The sequence below is a fragment of the Phaethon aethereus genome, assembly GCF_964289735.1.
Source record: "Phaethon aethereus genome assembly, chromosome: 1".
NCBI classification, from domain to species: domain Eukaryota; kingdom Metazoa; phylum Chordata; class Aves; order Phaethontiformes; family Phaethontidae; genus Phaethon; species Phaethon aethereus.
The window spans coordinates 58,709,617-58,724,183 of record NC_138575.1 but is presented as its reverse complement, the minus strand read 5'-3'; the positions used below and the strand labels follow the sequence as shown (position 1 = coordinate 58,724,183).

Sequence of the window (14,567 nt, the reverse complement as noted above, 5' to 3'; positions counted from 1 at the left end):
GGTTTGTTGCAAGCTTAGTGTCACTCCAGCCACGATGGGGCACTAGCACATGAGCCGTGCTCCCTGCGCCATGGGGCTGGAGGCGAGGTAGACAGGGGAAGAGGTAACCCAGAGCACACAGTGCTGCGGGGCAGAGGAGACGGAGGTGATGGAAGAAAGGCTTCAAATATGTGTGGGAGATGCTCCTACACAGCCTGATCCCACACAGTTCCCCTACGTTCCCCATCTGGCAATGTCACCACGTACCAGAGACAAGGGCAGCCCAAGGTGATGTGGAACAGCCCACAAGGGTGGCTTCCACCATGATGGTGGAAAATCTCTCTCCAATAAAATACAGAAAGCTCACACAGGGGAGGCAGAACGTGTTACTCCCTGGCTCTTGGTGGCCTCAAGGGGACCAGAAAGGCTATCCTTGAGGCCTTTGCTGCCGGCATCCCCTCAGGGAGGAAGGACACACTACCTGCAGGAGCTTGGGGAGGTAGGGACCTCCGAGAACATCTCTTGGGGACAGTAGCTGTCAGTGCCCACTCAGCTACCCCTAGCTCAGTCGTTGCCTTCCTCGATCCACAGCGGGCGGGTTTGCTCCTGGAAGATGCATCCCCGAACCACCTTGGGCAGCTCCTCAGTGTGGCTCCAGGCATGGGGCTCCACGCGGGCCCAGGAGCATGGCAGTGCATGGAGAGCCTGCTCCGCACCACGGCACACCTTCAGCACCTCTGAGTCCCGCTGGCCCGCCTTCCCCAGCAAGCTCCTGGGAAAACACAGGGACAATAATTACCCTCATCGTAGAGAGATTGGGTGGCAAAAACACTCAGGAACTTTCTCACATGCACACAAAGCCAATTTTCCTGCTCTTTTTCCCCCTCACAGTGGCAAACCCCACCACACACAGCTAGTGCTTCCTCCCCAATCCTTCTTTCTCTCTCTGAACAGAGGCAAGGGCTTCTCTCTACTCCCAAAATACCCTTCATCCATGCCACTCTGTTTTGTCTTACCTGAGTCCTCTAACGTTCTTCTCAGTGACCTCGACATGGATAACGATGGGATATATTTCACTTTTAATTAGATCCCTCACACTCTGAACACCCAGCTCTAGCAGGCAGTGTTTATTCTGGAAGGGAAATTGGATAGATTTACTGATTTAAATGGAGAAAAAATAACCCCAGACCCTGCCAGTTACATTAAATCAAACACCATACTGTGAAATATCATTGCTTTTCCGATAGTAATTCCATTAAATCTGGGATTTATGGACAGGGCCAAGAGGGAAGGGAAGAATTAAAGAGCAGGGTCACCCACTCCATCACCACCAACCCAACCCAAGAGCCCACCGGTCCCCTTGCTCAGCCACAGCCCATCTTCACGGCCCCTTTGTCACCGTTGTCACTCACAACTCCACATTTCTCCATCTGCCCTGAGCAGAGCTGTCGCCGCTTTCCAAAGATGAGGAATGTGAGAGCAGGGAGGTCACTTCTGCGTATGGCATTTCCCACCACCCCTCCCATGAATCCCCAGTTGCTGTTTCTTTCACCTGAGCTCAACAGAGACTCAGGGAAAAGCCCGTATCTGTTGCTCCACAACCCCACAGCACCTGGACTTAAAACACCCTCCAAATTACACAGTCCCCCAGCAAGCAGCTCCTTCTTTAATCACCACACCTCCCTCCCTCTTCCCCCACTCAGCTGTCCCCTGCTCTCCTCCAGTCTGAGCGGGGTGCCCTGTCCTGGCCCTCTCTCCCCACACCAAACAGCTCAGCACCTTCTCCATTGCCTCCCGGATCATGCGGATTCGCCCACTGTCCCTCTGGTCCTGGGAGCCACTTCTAGACACAGGGTGCTCCTGAGTGTGGGTAGCACTGGGATCCCCTTCTGCCAGCTTCTCTGCGAGCCAAGCGGAGATATGAAAAGGGACACATCAGCCTCTTCTCCCTTTTGCATGCACTTGCTACCTCAGATCCCACACATCCGCTACCGTGCTGATGCTTATCGAGTTCACTGTTTATGGATTCTGGAGAGTGAGTCTAATTATACAACATTACACGTTGGCATGGATCTCCTGCAGCTTGCTGCGTACAGAACAAGCAAGATATCACAGCTGAAGACACCTTGCAGGGCAAGAGCAGCACTTGCGTTGCAGTACTGCAGCAGCCTAAGCCAGCTCACAGCCATTATCCCCCCCTTCCCCACTGCTACACTGTCCCACCCCCTCCGTAACAGAGTATGGCAGAAAAATAATCACTTTATTTTGCCAGGTAGGTTTTCTGCAGGGTTTGTGAGCTGCATGGGCTCATAGATGGCTCCAGTGAGCGGCAGGGCTGGGGAAGCGTGGGGAGCATACATCTTGGCATGGGAGAGCGAGAAGAAGATGGGGAGCAAGCTGAACCTCCTTTTGTCAGCGGCAGCCTGAGCCACCTCGCCCTGCTCGGAGGTAGAAGGACAGCACCCAGCAGCCAAGCCAGCGCTGGGCGGGAGAGCGGCAGAGAGGTGATGCTGAGGCAGAGAACTGGGGGCAGAGCTGGCAGGACAGCATGGTCGAAGCAATGACTGCCGGGCGCCCCTGGTAACTCCCACCAGAAGACGAGACAAAACACACACGGAGACCTCACTTGGGAGCCACAGGCTTTGCAGCCCGGCGTGGCTGAAGCAGGGGCCAGGCTCTCCCTGCTGACCATGCTGCCCTAGGCAGCTGCCCACACTGCCACCAAAACATGAGCAGGGAACCTAACAAGGCTTTTAGGAGCTGCTCACCCCTAAGAAATAAAGAAGGCATGTTTGGAATTGGGCTCAGAGCATGTTCCAGCTCTCCCAAGCCTCAGGCTGGCTGGGCACCCTCTCCTACCTCTGCCTGGTGGCACAGGTACTTCCCAGGTAGAGCTGGATCGCACAGAGCCATGTTTCCTTCAGCAGCAGCAGGCTCTTGTGAAAGCTGGGCTGGCTTATACTAACTCTGCACTGGCTGGGGAATTCTCCAAGGGAAAAACATAGGCAGTGAAGAAAAAAGAAATGGCTCGAGGCTCCCAGATCACCCTCTTTCCCTCGTAGCAGGCAAAAATGACAGTGGCGAACAGACTTTTTGCCCTCGTTGTAAAGTCCACCGGTGCAGTAACGGCTTTGAAGCATGTCTCCATGCAATGTAAGGAGGACCCTGCAGAGGGCTCAGCAGGACAGGATATATGGCCAAGTCACTCAGATAAGGAGTCCAGCAGCCAAAATTTGCAGAGCCATCCTTCTTCAGCAAACCACTACCTCCATCATCACCCCCAACAAAAATATACTGACACATTTTTCAGTCCTGCAGTTGGCAAAGGGAGAACTCTAAACACGGGGAGAGAGATTGAGAAGGGAGGAGGAAGGGGGAAGGAGTAGTCCTCTGTGAAAAATCCTTATGGGAGAAAAGCCCTTTCCCCAGAAGCCTCTGCAGCAGCGCGTCAGCCTCATGCTGCTGGTGGAAGGAAGGGGACAACAGCACTAGGGCCTCTTCCCTGAATTGGACTGACCAAGGCCTCTACAGAAGTTACATCCTTGAGCAACATCTTGCCTTTCCACTGTATGACTAAGAAGTGGCAGGAGGTAAAAGGGGAAAGCAGCCTTGGGAAGTAGACTTGTGTACTCTCCCTCACTCAGCCACAGGCTCCTAAAACAGCCTTGGACATGTCAACCACTCATTGCTGCCTACCTGCTGGGCATACATGGAAGTCCAGGCGAGAGGTGGGCAAGTCCACCAGGTTTCTGATGAGACGTGGTGCAATGCAGTTAGGTGACAGCACCACAGGACGGGGTGTCTTGACCACCACAGGGCGTACCAGGCTGTAAGGCTTCAGGATCATGTCTGGGTCTGGAAGACAGGAATGAAGAAGAGAAAGACAAAGGTGACAACATGGGAGATAAGGCTGCCACCAGCCCACAGACCATCCTGTTCTTCCTGTACCATCCCTTCATCCTGACTCATGGAGGCACCTACCAACCATCCTATGTCCCAGGAGAGATCGTACCCTGGTTACAACACCCACCCACAGGCAGATACCCTGGCTGTAGCCCCTCTTGACTATTTCCTGGGACTCCCTTGAGTTACACACCAGTTTATTCTCAAAAAAAATTTAGATGACCCCAAGAACCACAGAAGCAATCAAAATCTCCATAGAGCACAGGAAAAGGAGCATGGGCTTCCCAAAATCCCATTAGTAGGATTATGAGGGGTCCTGGGTAAAGAGACTGAGACATCCCAGATGCCAATGCCTATTCAGTGCCCACAGGGCATGACTGGGTCTTCAAGGGTGATGGGGCAGATGCAGTGGTAACAGCTCACCTGAGCAGAGGTCCAGCCACAGCTGCTGAGGGGCCTGTTCTGGGCTCCTCTGCGGTTTGGATTTCACCAGGCGCAGCTGGTCCAAGGCCCTTTTCTTCAGCTGAAGAGAAAGTGAGGGCAATAAGGCTGAGAGCATACACCATTTCACACACACGCACATATATAAAGCTGGCTGCAGAACACCCACTGGCAAAGGGGGTGGAGTACATACACAAAAAGCATGAGACCAGGTCTGCCACCCATCAGGTTCAGTCTGGGACGTGGGGAGGGGATAGGAAAGCAGCCACAGTAACACTGCCTGGGCTATAAGCCCCTGCTTTGCTTGCTAACGCAGCTGCCATCTCTATATGCACTGGGTTACCAACAGAGTAGGGGGGCTGGCATGCCGAGGTGGTGGCGTGGCCATAGGCACACACACAGCTCTCATGGATGGCTTCTTTGGCTTACATTATTTCTGTGCCCCCTCTGCTGCCCAGGCATCTGGCCCTTCTCCTGGATCTTCCAAAGTTGGTGAGCCCTGAAAAGACAGAGAGGTTGCACTCAAGCAACTCCAGAGCCCCCAGGGACTGTAGCCTGATGTGATCCTCTTTGCCAAACCCCACAGAGACCTGCTGAAGCATAGGCACATCAAAGCCCTCACTGAACCTCCCAGCCTCTCAAGGGCACCCAAACACTACCACATTGGTCCCCCACAGAACGCTTGGGCAGCCCACACTATCAAGAGGACAGTCCGCACCCCTCGGGTCTCCTAGTGCTCACCAAAGGGAAATGGGGCAGGTACCCCAGCTACCCCCTGTCTTCTTCCTCACCCCGGTTACCTGCTGTAGTTGGGCACTGTCCCCTTGTCCAGGTCCCGCATGGTCAAGGGATCAACGCGGGAACAGTACCACTCCAGCCGCCCTTTGTGCATGGTGTCCGTGACATGGAGGATCTCCCGACGCTTGACGCAGAGCGCGTAAGGGTCTGACGGCTCCAGGAGGGACAGGTTGGTGCGTACATAGAACGAGTCACCAGAAAACTTCTTCCCTTCTAGGGCTTCCTGCAGAGACTGGTATCCTGAAGCAGGAGATACAGGTCACCAGTGGGGACACAGGAGACAACTGTCACCAACAAGATAGGCAAGTCCTCCGCACAGCTGTGATGCTATGGATAAGGGTGGGGGGAGCAGAGGAGGCAAACAGACAGAAGGTCTGTACCTCCATCCTGTAACTCAGAGGATGCACATGTCACACCAGACAGGGAAAGCTACTGGAGCTACGGCCAACCCCTGTGTCACACATGGTGGCCTAGGACCAAACAGGAGAGGAGAGGAGAGGAGAGAGAATAACTGAAATTTACCTCCAAGGCTGGGTGGAGGGTCTGGAAAGGGAGGCAAAGAGCTCAGGCTCAAAGGAGACCCAGCGGCCAGGGCCTTACCTTCCAGGTCCAGCTGAAAGACAAGACTGGAGGGCTCATCCCAGTGCAGCAGGCTCAGGTAGGCGACCTCCCGCGTGCAGTTCTCCAGCGAAAGCACCTCTTCCTTCAGCGACGGCACCCTCAGCTAGCAAGGACCCAATGCCATTAGACCTAGGGGCTGGAAGAGCAGGCTCCCCCCAGCTCCCTCACCCATCAGGGTTACACAAGGGTTGTTACAGAGCGAGGCAGGCCCAGGGAAAGCTCTGCCTGAGGACAAAGCATCCTCTGGTTCCCTCCTCTGCCTCTGTAATACCTGCTGCCAGCCACCACCCAGTCTAGATGCCGGGCTGCTGTGAAAGCAACCATGTGTGCGTGACCATGTGTGGGAGCTGGGGCAGGAGAGCTGGTTTATTTTCAGTTACAGGTGGGATATTAATTCAAGTAAGCGTAGCTGTATTTCAAGTGGTGTCATTCTTGCCAAAACAAATGCCCCTCCCTCCCTCCCTCCAGGAGCTTTCTTCAGAGCAATTATTCTCTACAGCTTGGGAGGGCCATGAAGGCCTGAGAAATCTCACTCCAGAATTGATTTCTTCGCAACGGGCATGTGGGATGCAGGATGCAAACCGCTCTGAAATACTACAAGGTGGCAGATAACTCCAGGGACACGTAGCCGCATTGCCATTTTAATCTGCCTGACTCCTTTTTGTTTCTCCCCTCCCACAGGTGAAGGAAGTGTTTCAGCATGTCTCAGCATTTTTACATGAACAGGTACACTCGAGTGCCGTGAGACCTGCATGGGGGTTTGTGCTGCATAAAGCTCAAGGCAGGGAGCAGTCCTGGAAAATAAGAGAAATGGAGCTTGACTTCAAGCTGGGTAGAGGTCAGCTTGCACTGGGGCTCACTCCACACTCCTTGTATCACCCCAGGCACCTTGCAAACCCAGAAAGTAAGGCCATTCCCAGACTCACCTCAATGAGCCTGCACCCTTCCTTGAGTCCTGCCTCCTCAACCCGTGAGCCTGGCTTGACCCATTGAACATAAATCCCTGTCCTGTTCCCTCCAAGAATGGAGATGTCCGCTCCAAGTCTCTTCTCCTGGGGTGAGGGGTTGCTGAGATGACCCATGCTAGTGAGCTGTACCACCAGTGACCTGGCAAGGAGAAATGCCAAGTCCAACAACTGAAGTTTGCTGCCTTTTCTAGGAACCAGTCCCCCAATGCCTTGTGTCCAGCTACAAGGTGTTTGCTGTGCTGAGCATTGCGGTGTAGAGCTCATGATTCACAGCCATCACCAGGGCACACACACAGAGCTTATGAACCCCCATGGCCCCTTCCATCCCACCAGCTCCCACACCAAAGCCAAGCTGGGCTCCCCTGGTCCTCTCCCTACCTAGACAGATGTGTGTTCAGCCCAGGGCAACATCCCCACCCCTTCCATAACATATGGGACAGCAAAAAAAATGGGGTCCTGCTAGGAAGCAAGGACTATAGGATCTTCATTTCTCTCCTCTCCCACTAGCAAGAAAGAGCCCACAAGGGGGGAGGCAGAAAGGAGGGACCTTCCAAGTGTGGTCTCCAGCACCACGAAACACCCCCCCAAGCAGACGGTTCAGAATGCCTAGCTCAGAGAGCATCAGTCACCTCCTGGTGACCTCCTTGCGGCTGGGAAGCGTGGACAAGCAGATCTCCGACTTCACCCTGGCATAGGTGCTGCTGGAAGAAGAGGAGAAGGCCCCAAGCGAGGTGCTAGCAAAACCACTGCCTAGGAAAGAGAGCAAGAGGGAGAGAGAGAGCACATCACCTCTCTGAGCACTGCAGGGAGCTCACGTTCTTAGGGTGGCAAGGGTCTGTCACCCCCCTCCTGGGCATTTTCTATCATCCGACTGGGAAATTGAGGCTGCAGAGAGGTTTTGAACAGTCACTCTCCTGGCAAGGGTTTCCTATATCTCCTGAGAACATGGAAATCTTCGCTCCCTTCATCAGAGTTTCGGTCAGAAGGCAGCAGCAGTCATGGCCACCTGGATGTGCCTGGAGCAGATCAGCCACCCACACTCACCACAGGACCTGCCAGCACCAGGAGCTTCACGCCAGGAGATTTACAAGCCATCACCCAGAGACGATAAAACGCCAGGGTGAAGGCATTTCTTTCTTCTGTTACCTACTCCCCCAACTCCACATCAAGTTCGCTATCAATACAGCTCTCCATTAATTAAACAGAGCTGATGTGAATAGCTACCTGCTCTGCAGAGGAAAAGCCAGCTTTTCCAGCTGCTGTGCCTGGCGTAGCGGCAGGGGGGATGTGTGGGTCCACAGCACCCTGCTGTGGGTGCAGAGCCCTCCCAGGGAGCTGCACAAACCAAAGGCATGAGGGACGGTCAGTTGTCCAACCCGTCTCCCCACAGCCATCACTTCTTTTTAGCTAAGTCCTTTGGGGAAAGGCCCCACCCTGGTACCTGTTGCATCTTCAATGCTGCTAAAGGAGCCACAGGACAAGCTACAAAGGAGACACAAAGGTGACCTGTGAGGCAGCAGCTTTTCCAAAGCCTGTTTGCATCCCATTCTCAGTCCCATCCCCACAGCCTTCCCGCACTCCCCAAAAGCACCCCCCAGCCAGCACACAGCTCTCAGACAGCCTTCCCACTCTCAGTCTCTGCTCCAGGCTCCCCCACCCCCTGCCAGCCTGCTCTCCCAGGTCCCCACAGCCCCCACAGAGGAGACACAGACTCAACCAGCCCCTGGCAATCACCTTTTGGAGGGCATGCACCTATCTTCCCGCTGCCGCCGGAGGATGGAGCCGATGCAAGGTGGGAAAGGGAAGGTGGAAAGGCGGTTGATATCCTTCTCACTGTCGGGAGTCACCTCCTTGGGCAGAGTGAAAGAGAGATGCACCAACACCCAGCACCACCTCTCCCCTCCCTTTGGGCTAGGTTGCCAATAGCTCCTAGGGTACCGCATGCCTCTTCAGGGATCCTCCACATCCTTCCAAACACCCAGGGGCACCTTGTTTTCCCAAGGGGAAAGCACGGATGGAGACGCATGACATTGCAATCCCCATCTTTTGGCAATGTACAAGCTATGGGAGTAGTGGCAGATGCAGGCAATACCCAACCTTGTCACTGTATCTCACTTTCAGCCACCCACTGCACACCCAGAGGTGCGAGTAAGCTGTAGGACTACCCATTTTAGTGTGCTCTAGGATGAGGGCTCAATGAGTCAAACGGAAATCGGTAAGAACCTGACTCCATTAAAATCAATACGATGCTGCTACAGGATTCAAAATAGCTGGGGTTTCTCCTCCAGCATGTGTAGATTAAACAGCTTTTTGGGGAGGATAACATCTTACATGGGACTGTTGATCTCTAGGGTGTCACAGAATCACAGAATCATTAAGGTTGGAAAAGACCTTCGAGATTATCAAGTCCAACCATCAACCCAACACCACCATGCCCAACACCATCCCTGTGTCATACGGGATGAAGAGAGTTTCACTTCCCCCTCTTTCCCACCCAGCTGAGTGCTGCACACTTTGGTTCAGCATTGGCCAGTTTGCAAGAGACTGAGAGAACAAAGCTTCAGACCTGGGATCTCCTCCTACCTTACACACTGCCCCATGCCCAGTCTTCCACCAAGTCACACTCCCATAATGAACCTGCTCCAATGTCTCTGTGCCCTTCCTGAGTAGCATGGGTCCCCGCTGCCCTCAAGTGAAGGTCAGCCTCTCATGCTCAAGAGCTCACCATGCTCTGAATGGCTGAGTCCCCCGGCAATGGGATAGCAGAAGCCCCCAGCACATCTACAAGTCCAGTCGTAAAGCTGGTAGTGTTGTCAATGAGGCTCCAGGTGCTGCTGAGGTTGGAGCAGAGGGAGTAGGAAGAGCTGCACATCTGGGAGAGAAGGGACTCCATCACCCCATTGCACCCCCCAGAAATCAGTCCTGACCCCTCTGCCTTCTCTGTTCTCCCTTCTTTGTAGCCACCCTCACCTTGCCCAGGCTGCGTCTGCCTTGGCACCGCTGCAGCTGTGCCTCCAGCGTGCTGTTCAGCCCTTCTGCCTGGCTCAGCTTGCTTAGGAGTTCATCCCTCTCCTCCTCCAGGGCCCGCACGCGTTTGCGGTACTGGTCCTTCTCGATCAAGCTCTGGGAGTATTGTAGCTGCACCCCGTCGCGGCTCTGGATTGCCTGCAAGGAGCCAGGCTGAGAGTGAGAAAAGGCAGAGAACTGCACTACTAATCCTCACCTCCCACCCCGGCATGGATGTAGAAGACCCACTGGGGAAGGAGGGGTATCCAGAGCAGAGACAAAAGCCCTGGTCATGCTGGGAAGTGGAGAACTGGGGAGGGAGAGCAATTCACCTGGTCCCGCTCTTTTTCGATCTCCTCCAGCTGCAGCAGCACTGTGTTCATACGATGCTTGTAGAGATCACAGTCCTTCTGCAGCGTGCGGTACTTCAGCTGCAGATCTTCCACCTCCTGTAGGTACTGGCAACAACGAGCAGTGAGCATTAGCCCTCCTGGAAGTGACTGCTGTGGTTTCCCAGCTCCCTCCCTCCCCCAGGCCCTGCTCAGTGTGCAGGGACAGAGGCGGTAATGGATGTTCTACCTTATCCCTCAGCTCTTCAGCCCACTGCAGCTCGTTCTGCAGGGAGTTGAGTTTCTGGCAGAGATCTTGCCGGTCGTCTTGGGCTTCCTTCCAGTCATGCTCCAGGATGTCCAGCAGGATCTGCTCAGAGCCTGGCACTGGGCCCTCGCCTGGTGTCTGGGAGGCGAAAGGGTACCATCACTGCACCACAAGCACCGAGAGGCCACCAGACCAAGGCAGTGAAAGGCAGACTGGCATGACTGCCATCACCATTCCTGCATTAACCTACTGTGTGTTCCAAGGTACAAAGTCACACTTATGAGCACATCCAAGAGTCACAGAGCTGGAAACAAGGACCCATCACTACCCAGACCCAAAAGCAACGACAGCCACCAAAGCCAAGCGATATGCTCAGAAGAAGGGACAGGCCAGCAATTTCCCCCTTCTTTCCAGTGCCCACGTCACCAGAACTGTGGGTGCCTCAGGAAAGGAGGTGACCTGGGGCCTGTGCTGCCCAGCCAGGTACCTGCAACATGCCCTGCAGCTCCTGCAGCGATGCCGTGAGCCGCTGGTTCTCAGCCCATAGCTCAGACACGGCATCGGGGTGGCCCCGCTCCTCTGCCTCTCGCTGGGGCGGCGCAGACGCCTGTTTCCGCAGCAGGTTGCACTCCTCCTCTAGGCTGGTCACTTTGCATTTCAGCTGGTCCACCTGCAACCCAGGGAAGAAAGAGATAGTCTGACACACACAGCCCTGCCCTTCTGCCTCAGCGGGAGAGTGAAAGCAGAGAGGGTGCTGGGCAGAAAATGCTCTGGAGGCAAGGAAAGAGAAGGCTGGGCAACCAGGCGAAGCGCTATCCTGCTGTTGGGCCAAGGTTAGCACAGCTGCCCACAAAAAGCTTTTCCCTGCAGGGCAATGGAGGAAGATGCACTTGCATCAAGAGAGGATCCTGAAACTGAATGCGCTTACGCAACAGCTTTCTTGCTAACTTGGGGCATCCTCAGTGCAGAGCATGGGTGGACCAGGGATCTCTGGTGTGCTGCCAGGGCCAGCAGCTGTGAGTCTCTCAAAGGCTTCCCAGCTCCTAGAATAGCTGAGAAACAAATCTGCAGCAGAAAAATCCACTGGAGGCTATTCAGTGCAGGGAGGCCACCTCTGGTCCGGGAAGCATTTGAGGATGAAGCCACTGGAGGCTGCAGGGTACCACAGATGCATCCTCACACCCTGGCCTGCTCTCACACTCCTCGAACAGCACGTCACTGGAGGCAGGGGAGGTCAGCTCCTTTTAGGAGTAAGGGAGGTCCTCACAGACCTGTAACGACTAATGACGTTTATCAGAGAACCAGAGTTGCACAGCCAGGTAAGGCTTTGAGAGCAAACGGGGCAGAGGAAACCTATCAAAGCCACTGAGTGCTAAGCAGCGCTGCCAAAATTGCCAAGGAGGGAGTCGGGAACTGGATTACTTCTGCAAATCTGCCCAAAAGACCTAGAACAACTTTCAGAGACTGGTCACTTCTAGATCCTGGATCCAGGAGGGGGAGGCAGGCTAGGACCTGGTGGCCCACCCTGCTTCCAGGGGGATTTCTCCACTCCACAGTCACCCGCAAGCTATTCGCCTCTCGGAGGAGCTGGCATGGGAGGAATACCGGATAAAAAGCAGGGGAGGATCCTGGGGCTGGCAGAGCAGGACGAGGAATGAAAGGTAACCGCGGGGCTGCGTGAGACGTCCAGACTGGTGGGGGGAATGCCCAGAGGCAGCAGAGCACGGAGGAAAATGGGTTATTAATAGGTTCAAGGTAGGGCTGTCCTTGCCCAGGCAGGAAATGGGCGCGTGTTTGCTGGAGGTGAGAGCTTGGCAGCTGGAGCACAGTGTCACAAATTCCTTCAGGTATGCGGCATGAGTCTCCAAAACGTCATGAGAGAGAGGAGGAGGCAGTGGGGAGCGGCGGAGGGTGGGAATGGAGCCTGGGCCAAAACGCTCCTATGAGCGGAGAGGCGGGCTGGGCAGCTGCAGGCAGCACGCATGCACCCAGCGCCCCGTGTGCGGGTGGCTCCGCAGCCACCATCTTTACTAGAAAGAGGAAGATGGAAGCCCTTTCCTGGGGATGAAGTAAATACAGACACGCAGCTTGACAGAATCAGCTGCCTGCTGCGTGCCCGTGCTGTCCGGACGCAGTGCAGGTGCCCAGCAGAGCGGGCAGCGCAGGGCAGCAAGCGCACACAGGAACAGACAGGGCGTCTCGTGGTGCCAACGGGCAGGCTGAGAGCTGAGAGCTGCCGGGGAAGGCATTGCCCTGACAGCTCCTCTGAGGAGTTGGTTCTGGCCTCTCTACGTGATGTACCTCCAGCTGCGACAGGAGCTGGTGATGAATCTCCCGCTGCCCAAGGGCAGCAGGAGCCTCCTGCACCGTGTACACAACTCACCTGCTCTGCAGGGCACATTCTCGCTCAAGAGCAGGGGCACGCACCCCAACACACGTCCTGCCTGACGTTATGTCCTTCACGCTCACGGGCCACCATGCGTGGACGTCCATGTGCATCACTCTTGGCCATCAGACCCCCACCACCTCCCGCCACCACCCCCTGCATTCCCCAGGGCCATACCATGAGCTGCAGGTCCCGGCTCCGCAACACAGCCATGTTCTTCTCCTCACAAAGCTGTGCGTAGCGCATGGCCATCATGTAGTTCTCATCTTTCAGCCTCAGCAGCTCCATGCTGTTGGTGTCCCACTCCTCTCTCAAGCGCTGGCAACGCTCCTGTACCTTCAGGAGCTCCTGCAGTTGCTGCTCCAGCCGGGCTTGCTCTTGCTCCAACGCCTGGTTTTTCACCTGGAGCTGGTGCTCCTTCAGCAGGTGCTCCTTCCGCTGAGCCCTCACCTTCTTCACCTCCATCAACAGGAACTGAGTTAGTCCCTCAGGGCCTTCCTCATCTGGGGGGAGACAAAGGACAATCAGGTCTTGGCTGCTGAGACAGAGGTAACCCCCAAAAAGGCAATCCAACACTGTTTTCCATAAAGGGGTGCCAAGCTCTCCTGTAGGTTTGCAGCCCTTCTTGTCCCAGGCTTACGGCACCACGGTCCATCACACACGTTACATATGGCCCCCTCTCTTCCAGCTCCAGAGCACAAAGGTGTTGGTGATCCTTGCATGCAGGTGGTTTTATACATGCACATGCATAGACTTCTGGCCCTTCCCACGCGAGCAGCGGCTGAAGTGGGGACAGAGCACCTGCCCCTACCCAGGATCATAGAGCACCGCTGGGCTGGCTCCCTCCCCGTTAGCCGGGTGTAGTGCTCCGGGTAGTAAAACTCTAAGGACTCCAGGAAGGCTTCGTAGCCTCGCTTCCCACGGCGCCGGAGGATGTCCATCAGGTAACCTGGGAGAAGGGATAAAGCTAGGATGAATTCCCGGCAAACCAGAGAGAAAACAGCACAGACCAGCTTCATGATACGAAATCACATCTCCACCAGTTCTGCTTCCATCCACAAGAACAGGAACGGCTGGAGGAGGGAATGGGGTGGGAGCACTGCCCTCGTCTGTGTGCACCCAGGGGTAGGCCCACAGAGGATGAGAGGGAGGTCTGTCTGCAGAGCATCTCAGAGAACAAGAAAGCCAGGGTAGCACTGCAGTGGGAGGGACCAGGAGGCCACACCACCACATGCGGGGTAGCACCCACTGCATGTCAAAACCAGGCTGTCCCCCACAAACCAGGCCCACCTAAGCGCAGGACTGTGCTTTCTCCCACCTGTCTGGTTGCTTTTGCAAGGGAATCGGCACGAATTCAGCACCTCTTCCTCATCCTGCTCGTCTATCACGCGGCACTGGCGCAGGTACGGGGTGAGCTTCGCAGGGTTCAGGGAGCGGGTCAGCTGGTGCCGTGCACTCTCAATCTTCTCCCAGATGGTGTCTTCCTCCTCCTCCTGCTCCGAGATGCTGCAGGCTTGGAGAGGGGCATTCTCCAGGGCTGGGAGGATAAAAGGAAAGAGAAGGTCTGTGAAATGATGGAGGAGCACAGAGTAAAAGGCATCAGTAGGCATGAGAGAACAGAGTCGAGATATCATCCTGCAAGTTATTGGGTAGTCTTACAAATGGGACTCAGATACATCAGAAGCCATTTTGCATACAAATCAGTCCAGCAGGATCTTGAGTGTCCAGTCCACCCAGGGCCTTAGATATGCAGGAGGCAGAAGGCAGTGGTGCATAAAGGAGTTAGGAGCATATACAGTAAGAAGTTTAGGGAAGATGTCATCTTCATCCCTGAAGCACTCTTAAATCCTCCCAACCATCACACATCT

At 55.1% G+C, this 14,567-nt stretch overlaps 1 protein-coding gene across 1 annotated transcript; it reads right to left on the bottom strand.

Moving 5' to 3' along the window:
* Positions 1-543: 543 nt before the first annotated feature.
* On the bottom strand, positions 544-14,280 carry CARD10 (caspase recruitment domain family member 10; the record flags this gene model as incomplete). The annotated part of the gene is given in 21 exon segments (XM_081998942.1): positions 544-751; positions 996-1,111; positions 1,759-1,880; positions 3,676-3,834; positions 4,306-4,405; positions 4,753-4,822; positions 5,124-5,361; positions 5,722-5,845; positions 6,669-6,849; positions 7,340-7,460; positions 8,152-8,192; positions 8,445-8,560; positions 9,436-9,582; positions 9,681-9,875; positions 10,049-10,174; positions 10,296-10,451; positions 10,801-10,983; positions 12,877-13,202; positions 13,511-13,648; positions 14,018-14,268; positions 14,270-14,280. Coding segments are annotated over 21 exon segments (3,129 nt in total), but the record flags the coding sequence as incomplete, so codon positions are not given.
* Between the last annotated feature and the right edge of the window lie 287 nt (positions 14,281-14,567).